Source organism: Neophocaena asiaeorientalis, unplaced genomic scaffold (genome assembly GCF_003031525.2).
Source record: "Neophocaena asiaeorientalis asiaeorientalis breed wild unplaced genomic scaffold, Neophocaena_asiaeorientalis_V1.1 scaffold7, whole genome shotgun sequence".
NCBI lineage: Eukaryota > Metazoa > Chordata > Mammalia > Artiodactyla > Phocoenidae > Neophocaena > Neophocaena asiaeorientalis.
Window position 1 is genome coordinate 19,899,070 of NW_020185337.1, and position 9,627 is coordinate 19,908,696.

The 9,627-nt window shown below is 42.8% G+C and overlaps 1 protein-coding gene across 6 annotated transcripts in view; it reads right to left on the minus strand.

Moving 5' to 3' along the window:
• The window catches only part of LOC112393816 (probable E3 ubiquitin-protein ligase HERC3), a 129,235-nt gene that overhangs the window by 81,786 nt on the left and 37,822 nt on the right, over nucleotides 1–9,627 (minus strand). For all 6 annotated transcript variants that reach the window (XR_003002028.1, XR_003002029.1, XM_024736209.1 and 3 more), the window contains 4 exons: nucleotides 6,392–6,551; nucleotides 2,328–2,404; nucleotides 1,273–1,494; nucleotides 235–326 (listed from right to left, as the gene is read on the minus strand). Coding sequence is in view for 4 of the 6 variants with exons in the window: in XM_024736209.1 (XP_024591977.1) it covers nucleotides 235–326; nucleotides 1,273–1,494; nucleotides 2,328–2,404; nucleotides 6,392–6,551 (551 nt within the window). In the remaining 2 variants the exon portion in view is untranslated. The remainder of the gene's footprint in view (nucleotides 1–234; nucleotides 327–1,272; nucleotides 1,495–2,327; nucleotides 2,405–6,391; nucleotides 6,552–9,627) is intronic.

Genomic DNA, 9,627 nt, shown 5'->3' on the forward strand with positions numbered 1-9,627 from the left:
GGGCAAGGGTCCGTTTTCTTGAGCGCCTGGAGGCTGACCACCACTGCAGGGAGGGAAGAGCGAGAATGCAGATGGTTGCTGAGAAGGGAGACAACACTGGACTATTTTTAGACACCATTAACTGCTCTCTCTAAAAGGCCCTATCCAACCAACCAAACCGTGATAAATAAGCATTCATGTCATACCCAGCACCAAAGAGCCGCGGAACAAACTGGAATACTCCAAGTCCCTTACTTTAGTGAGAACTGCTGTATGCTCTTCTCCACAACTGATATAGACAACTTTTTGTGTTCGCAGGAGCTTCACGTGGCAAGGAGACTCTCGATCTAGAATGAGAGAAATAGCAGTGTCACTACCATTTGCCTCTGAGACGTACACAGCTGTCTTAGCCTGAATTTTGGGTCCCCCTGGACTCCTGACTCTCATGTTCCGCTTCCTGCCTGAACCTCCACTTGCACGTCTGACAGACGCCTCATTTTTAACGTATTTAAAACTTAACTCATGGGTTCCCTACACTCCCCAGTTCTTCCCACCGCTCCGCCCCACTCCCCATACACAGCTTTCCTCATTTCATAAATGAGACTTCACCCTTCCAGCTTCTCCTCTTTCTTTCAAACTACACATCCAACAATGAGCAAAACCAACTGGCCCACCTTCAAATATATTCAAGTCCATCTTTATTCCCACTACTTCCAAACTTCCAGCTTCCCCCGTGGACCCACTCTAGGCAAAGTTAAACTGGATCACTCTTCTCCTCAACACCTCGGTGTCTTCCCTGATTTCAGCGAGAGAAGCCAAACTCCTTAGCCTGCCCTTCAGGCCTTACATAATGGGGCCCCCCTAGCTCTCTGAGCTCCCGTCTTCCGGTCACCCCAGCCCTGAGCACACCACAGATCCTCCTGCACCAGAACTTTTGCTTGCACACCCTGTTCCCTCTGACTGGAACAGTCTCCGCCCAGCGTATCTACACATCTCCTCTCCGACTTGACTTCCTACAGGGCTCTGCTCAAACATCTCATCCAAGAGGCGCTCCCCGGCCACCTTATATGAAATAGGAACCTTTCCTCTCAAAGCCTGTGACATACGGTAGACTTACTGGTGTGTGGTTTGCGTCTGCCCACTAGCAGACAATCTTCGCTAAGCCAAGGGTATTCTCTGTGTTGGTCCCTGCTACACCCTTAGTGCCTGACACGGGGCCAGCACATACAAGCTCCTCAGGAAGCACATACTAAACAAATGAGGTTAAGAGGGCCACGTGAAGACTTCACCTACCTTTCTCGTCACTGAGCCCGAGCTGCCCCGCGTTATTCATCCCCCAGCCAAATACGGCTCCTGAGAGAGACAGGGCAAAGCTGTGGGCGCCTCCTGCAGTCACCTGTGCCAGCGGGATCCCCTCCAGGGACCTCACCCTCTGCGGGCTGGCTTGGGAGGGGAACTCCTTCCCCAGACCCAGCTGCCCATGGCTGTTCTTCCCCCACGTGAAGAACTGGCCATCTGAAATAAGAAGAGGATAACTGTATTACCAGAAATGATACAAGTGCCATCCACAAAAATAACCTTGTTAGAACACCAAGGTTGCCCGGTAGGCTCGTTTGTTAGTGCCCTCCGGCCACAACACACACACACACCCAAGAGCAAGGGAGCAGACACACTTCATGCTGCAACCAAACCTCCCACTTGTCATGACAACAGAGACGAGCTGAGCCTTATCACCCTTCCAAGGCTATTAACATTTATGCAAAGAAAAAAGTAAATGTGTAAGTCAATTCAGTTCTCAATAGGCAATTACCAGGCTTTGATTCACTAAGCAAGGTGAACGAGTTCTGACCACACCAGGACCATGAGAGACCCAGGACTTCACGGGGTCCAGCTATGACCCGGACGGCACCACAAAGAATCAAGCAGGACCTGTTAGTGCCGACTTCCCCTCAAATTTATCCTAACAAAATACAGCATTATTTGCTGGCTTAGGTTTTTCTAACTCCACCTTCTTCACTTATTTGGAAGCTTCATGGTGGAATGTAACGCCACAGTGAGCTATAGCTAAGAAAAACCAATGTTCCGCTCAAGAACACGACTGACGTACTGTTTCCTCTTCACCTTCCCCCGAGAGACAGTGGGAGCAGCAATGATGACCACCTCCTTCATCATCCAAACCCTGAGAAAAGTATGAGCTACACAAAGGCTGCCTGCGAATTGCTGCTGTCCAACAGGAATGCACAGACCCTGACTAGTTAGTTAAAGGTATCCAGTTAGATAACATCACACAAAAATGCAAAGAGAATTGGTTCTCAAATTAACAGAACATCAGCAGAGATGTACGTTACCAGCTGCAAGAGCCAAGCAGTGCCAGTTGCCACAGGAAACTTGCAATATTGTCTGCTGGTTCAGCTTCTGTATTAACCTAAAACAGAAAAGACTTTCCTCTTAAGAAGGGCATTCACGAACAATGACTGGAAATATTCCCAACTAAACAAAACAGTTGTAATAAGTAACATCTTTCACAAAAGACTTTTTAAAATCAAACATATAATCTTACATGATATAATTCTATGAAGTCTTTCACTAACCTCCTGCCTCTTAGGTAGCTACTGTTTTAAAAAAAAAAAAAAAAAAACTGCACCTAAACCCATTACCATAGCCCACTGTTAATTCCCACCTTGTCATCTCCAATTCAGGGACAAAAGGAGTAAACTACAGAAGAAAGATCCCTAAGAACATGGCTAGTATCTAAATGGCTTTCAAATGAGGGCAATGCCATGATTCAGCGATCCCACTTCTGGGTATATACCCAAAAGAACTGAAAGCCGGGGTACCAAAGAGATATTTGTATACCCACATTGATAGCATTATTCAAAATGGCCAAAAGGTGGCAGCAACCCAAGTGTCCATCAACAGATGACTAGAAAAATAAATGAGGTATACACATTTGGAATATGTATACAACAGAATATTCATCAGCCTTTAAGAACAAAAACTCTGACACATGCTACAACATGGATGAAACTTGGACATTATGCTAAGTGAAGTAAGCCAGTAACAAAAAGACAAATACTCTATAATCCCACTTACGTGAGATATCTAGACTAGTCAAATTCATACAAATCAAAGTGTAACAGTGCCTGCCAGTGGCTGGGAAGAGGAGAAATGGGGAGTTGTCATTTAATGAGTACAGAGTTAAATTTCTGCAAGAGAAAAAAGTTCTGGAGATTGGTCACACAGCAACGTGAATATACTTAACACTACTGAACTGTACACTCTAAAATGGATAAGATGGTAAATTTTACGTTATGTGTATTTTACCATAATTTAAAAAAATTAAGAAGGGCAATGCCTCAAAAACTCTGATTCCCCAGGATGATAAAGAGGAAGATCATATGATAACTTTTTTTTTTTTTTTTTGCGGTATGCGGCCCTCTCACCGTTGTGGCCTCTCCCGTTGCGGAGCACAGGCTCCGGACGCGCAGGCTCAGCGGCCATGGCTCACGGGCCCAGCCGCTCCGCGGCATGTGGGATCCTCCCGGACCGGGGCAGGAACCCGTGTCCCCTGCATCGGCAGGCGGACTCTCAACCACTGTGCCACCAGGGAAGCCCCATATGATAACTTTTAAATCCCGCTGCTCTGCTTGCTTGTGTCAAAGACAGAGATAAGAACAGTACCCATTCACAGGGTTGTGGTGAGAATTAAAAGAAAAAATTCATGCTTGGCACTGCCCAACAGAGGCGGACAGCCTGAGAATATCTGCTGCTTCCTATTTTAGTAATTCACAAGTTGCCATTTTCCTCTTCATTAAGTGTATGCCATGGGAACAAAGGAGTCAGACGGGCACACTTTCGGGAAGGGGCATTTTAGAAGACAGACATCTAATAGGCGAGGAGGGGGTTATTTAGAGTGATAGGTAGATGTTGCTTTTGTTAATGGTTTATTTTCTCAGATCTAAAAAAATTTATAAAATAGAGTTCACATATGCATTTAGTACCAAACAGAACCCAACTATTTTTTATTGTAGATTCACATGCAGTTGTAAGAAATAATACAGAGATCCCTTGTACACTTTGTCCAGTTTCCCCCAGTGATGACATTTTGCAAAACTACAGTATAGTATCATAACAAAGATACTGACATTAACATAACCTACCAATCTCATTTATGTTTGGGTTGGCCAAAAAGTTCATTCAGGTTTTCCCATAGGATGTTACAGGAAAACCCAAACGAACTTTTTGGCCAGGCCAATATTTCCCCAGTTTTATTTGTACTCATTTCTGAGTTTGTAGTATTTGTGTCACCCGTGTAGGCTCATGTATCCAGCACCATACTCAGTGGTTCCAACACCACAAGGATTCCTTTTGTTGTACTTTTATAACCACTCCTCCCCTCCCCCATTCGTAACCCCCGGCAACCACTAATCTACCCTCCATTTCCACAATTTTGTCATTTTGAGAATGTTATATAAATGGAACCATACAGTAGGTAGGCAGCCTTTTGGGATTGGCTTCTTTTTCACTCAGAATAATTCCCTGGACATTTGTCCAAATTGCTGCATGTATCAATAGCTTGTAGAACCCCACTATTTTTTTAAATTGGAAAATGTAATACTGCCTTGGGGCCCAGTGTCTCAGAAACTTATGCAGCAACAGCCCTTTTTCCTGGCCAGCTTCCACTCAAATTCCCCACACTCCTCCCTCTATGGGTCACCATTACCCTCAATACAACCTCCACAATCACAGTTACAGAGAGGACGCAGGTCAAAAGGACAAGACAAACAATAAGAAATTATACCCTTGAGGTGGAGAAAGCGGGATACACATGCACAAGCATATACTGTGTTTTACCTACTCGTCTTACTGCATCCTCCCAATAACTTTGTAAAGGTACCCAATACTACGTAACTCCATTCTTAAGTTAGGAAATCGAGGCCTAGGTAAGTTCAACAATTTGCCCAAGGTCATTCACCTAATAAGTAATAGAGCCAGTACTGGAATCTGAGTCCGTATGACCTCGAATCTATGTTACTTTCCACAATACCAAGGTATGAATTAATGAATTTAATTAAGTTATAATATGAAATTATATACAAACTAAACCCTCAGAAGTCATCCATAATTTAGACATGACTAATAAAAATAAAAACAAACTGCTACTCTAACACAGATTACTCCATTTTTAGAAATGAAATGCCACTAAACAGCTTTTCTTGAGTCTTTGGACATCAACGAATGAAATACTTCTGTCATTAATGTTATAAATCTTTTCCTTAATATTACAATTTCTTAAAATATAACATCCCCCTTTTTTAAATTTCTACTCTCCCTCTTCCCCCCAAATGAATTTTTGGAAGTAATGAACCCAAGACATTACCTGTTCTAAATCAGGAAATGGAATCAAATCATTCTTACCTCCCCGTTCCTCTTTTCCCTGAAACAGCTTTTGATTAAAGAGACAAAAATCTAAGAAGGGCAAAAAAGGAAGAGGAAGAAGAATGTATTGTCCTTTAAAAGGGACAATAATGGGGCAGGGGAGGAGAAGCATTTAATAAACACCCTTGTACTGAGCAATGCATGTGCTGGAGCACGCTTCGCAATGGTGATGCTAAAATGAATGATCCAGGTCTCTTGGCCTCAAGATTGTACTAAAAATAGTTATTAAATTAAAAATTGCAAAGAATGTGACAAGTACTGCAATACAAGCAAAGTTGTACATGTGCAGTATAAAGGAGCAGGAATTATGTGAAGGAAATAAACCAGTGGTCTCTTTGATCATTAAGAACCCTCAACAAACAGAGACGGCCCCCCTCCAAAACGTCCACCTGAAAGTAACTTCAATATTTTAGACATTTACTTAGTGGTGAAGCATCTGTTACGTATCTAGCCAAATCATCTAAGATTCAGAATTAAGTAAATACTTAAGGGACTAAAAACCATTGTATTAGTACTTTTGTGTTAAACAACTTATGTATATTTGGTATTTTAGCTGTTGGTAATGCTTAAGGTAATCTGGCCTGTTATTAGAGAATCAGGTCAGCCTTGTGATTCTATTTTAAAGTGACTCATTGAATAATTGTTTTAGGTTTGCAATTTTAAGTTAAAGGTTTGTAAGTCCAGCAATATGAAAAGGTGTTTTTTTATTCAAACATTATTGAGTTCCAAACACTCTGCCAGCAACTAGGCTACTGGAATAAATAAAGTGCAGTTCCTGAACAACTCACATTTTTTAACTGGAGACAGACACTTCTATAAATAATTACAATTTTTGTGACAAGTGTTATAACAGTATAAGGCATGACAGTGACACAAAGGAGACAGCAATCAAAAGAAGAAAGCAGAACCCAAACCAAGGAATCTAACAAAGAAACTAGCAGGAAATAATATTTACAGCAACTGACATTCTTACCTGGGTACTGCCACAGAGTCCTCGGTAGTCATGAGTCCTAGTTGACCATCGCTCCCTGCACCCCAAGAAAACAGCTGGCCCCGGTCACTGAGGGCCAGACTGTGGGACTCGCCACACGCCACGTGGACAATATGCTGATCTGCCAAAGCTCCAATTTGCTCTGAAGGGGAAAAAAAAGGAGGAAAATGTAAAGCCCAGAAGCAGGAATTACACAGAATTAGCTTCCTAGACAGTTATGTTTTTCAGAGAGAACCACTACATCTGTATATTTATAAAGATTTTATATGTTTCTAAAAGGTATCCATTGAAACCCAGCTATACTGGCTAGCACACGTGCCTGGAGCGACACACACACCAGATGTTACCCCCTGTGCCCTGCTGCTTCTCCCCAGAAAGATGCCTGAAGGCTTAGTATTTGGACATGTGGAACCAGCGAGGCCCCAATGTGAGTGGGAGTGAGGCATGTTACTAAAAGCAGTGGGATTGAGTGAAATTTTGCCTGGGAACAATGAGACCTCCCCCATCCAGAAAAACACCTTTCTCCCCTTAGTTCCAGAACACAATCTCTCTATATATACCTATCCAGCCAGAAGATAGAAGGATTTCTCTGAGAAAACTGGCCCAAAAGAAAAGACCCATAGCTACTGACGTTTGTGGGTCCCCCAATGAAATGTCCAGCTTCCCGCTAGTTAACAAGACTTGCCTACACACAGCTCCACTCACGTTTCAGTACCTCACTCTTAAATATAAAAGACTGGCCAAGGATCAACATATACATGAGGAGATTTTAACATAAAAGTTAAAGAGCAAAGGTAACAGAAGAAAATGAACTCTGCAGAAAAAAAGGTCATGCAGGGAACAGAAAAAAAAATTAAGTCATTAGAAAAATAAAAGAAGACAAGAAACATTCCAACATTCAAAAAATAAAGTTATCGTGGAAAATGGAAACATGCAGCATAAATTTAAAGGAAAAACCTTCAAAAGCAGGACGGGAAGTAAGAACTGAAATTTTCTAAGAAACAGAAAAGGCAAGAAAAGAAAGAAATGAGGGGATTATTCCAAGAGGCCCAACAACGGAAAAATAAGAACTTTAAAAAGAGAATGGAGGGCTTCCCTGGTGGCGCAGTGGTTAAGAATCCACCTGCCAATGCAGGTGACATGGGTTCGAGCGCTGGTCCGGGAAGATCCCACATGCCACGGAGCAACTAAGCCCGTGCGCCACAACTACTGAGCCTGCACTCTAGAGCCCGCGAGCCACAACTACTGAGCCCGTGCACCTAGAGCCCGTGCTCTGCAACAAGAGAAGCCACCGCAATGAGAAGCCCGCGCACCGCAAGAGTAGCCCCCGCTCACCGCAACTAGAGAAAGCCTGTGCACAGCAATGAAGACGCAACGCAGCCAAAAATAAATAAATTAAATAAATAAATTTTTAAAAAGAGAGAGAATGGAAAAAACACAAAGAAAATTTCAAAGAAGAAAGACATGAAGATTGCTCATAACTGAAGGACATGAGTTTCACAGTGAAAGGACCTATTAAAACTTCAGAATAAAGACTGATAAAAACCTACTTTAGAGCACTTCAGCTTGAAATTTCAGAACACCAAAAAAAGATTCTAAAAGTTTCTAGAAAGGAAAACAGCTTATATACAATAGAACAGGGATCAAAATGGCATATTTCTCAGAAGCAATACTGAAAACTAGAAAGACAATAAAGCAATGCCTTCAAATCTGAAGGAAAATGACTTCCAACCGAGAATTCCATATCTAGTCAACCATGAATCAAATGAGAGGAAAGGTGAAAAGAACAATTTTCAGGGACGTAAGCCTGTCAAAATATTTTATCTCCCATGCTGCCTTTCTCAGTTAGTTACCTAACATCATGGCTCCAAAACAAAGGAAGATTCAGGTTCCAGGAAACAAGAATCTTACATATTAAAAGGTGAAGAATATTCCCAAGACAGCTATGTAGCAGCCTATGAAGAAAAGTTGGAGGGATGTCTCCAAAGTGAAAAATGGCATACAATCTGATGAGTTTATAGTATTATGAGTTTTACCCTTCTGTCAGAGAACAGAGATTACTACACAAATGAAAAAAATGAAATAACTCCAGGAAACACAATGTTTTACAGGAAATAAGAGCGATCGTGGTACATAAAGTCATAATAACCAAATAAATATAATTTACATAGTTAAAAACTTAATTGACTTAAAAAATCAACTATTTAGGAAAAGATAAGCGTCTAGGGGTGAGAAAGAAGAAAGGGCGGTTGGAGAATATAAAAGCAAGCTAATCTTCCCCAGTGGGAAGCCTCTAGGTTATGTCCAATATTGGAAAAAAATCAAGAAATAGCATTAGAAGCGTGTCATTTAGAAATATAAAGGTAAATACGAAACCAAAAGAGCTTCAAGAACTGACAGCGATGGCCTCTGCGAGTGAGACAAGGATGGGCACAGGAGAGGTAGGGAGTTGCTATTGAACCTGAACAGAGTTGGTATAAACGTTACTTTAAAAAAAAAATTTTTTTTTAAGCAGCGGAAAACATGTTCACGTCAGAGAAATCTCCTGAACGACTGTAACTCCCGCCACTCTTTTGCGCATCTCCTTTACCCTCTACTCACCACTAGGCCCTAACTCCCGGCTTAGCCTTGCCCCACACACTAAGAACAGTCCCGTCTTTACTTTGGAAAAACTGAGAAACGCTTACCAAAATAGCTCAGGTGAATCAGATTTTTACTCCTCTAACCAAATCTCCAGCGTACCATAGTTCTAGGACTTGGACAGCTTTTATGTTCCCCTGGGCCTGAGACCTCGGCTAGGACTGAGACCTGCCCCCCAATTCCTGACCTCCTATGTCCACCATTAGCCTTTGCTGTCTGGATGTGCGTGTACCACCTCACGTGACACTACTAAGTTTCTCCCCGGTCTGACAGGACATTCTGGTCTGCCACCGATTTCCTTACCTCGGTATCTGTCAATAGCATCCCTCTTGATCTTTTTTTTACCACGGCTGAGCAGTGTCAAAAGGCCACGTCTAGGGCTTCCCTGGTGGCACAGTGGTTGAGAGTCCGCCTGCCGATGCAGGGGACATGGATTTGTGCCCCGGTCCGGGAAGATCCCACATGCCGCGGAGCGGCTGGGCCCGTGAGCCATGGCCGCTGAGCCTGCGCATCCGGAGCCTGTGCTCCGCAACGGGAGAGGCCATAACAGTGAGAGGCCCGCGTACCGCAAAAAAAAA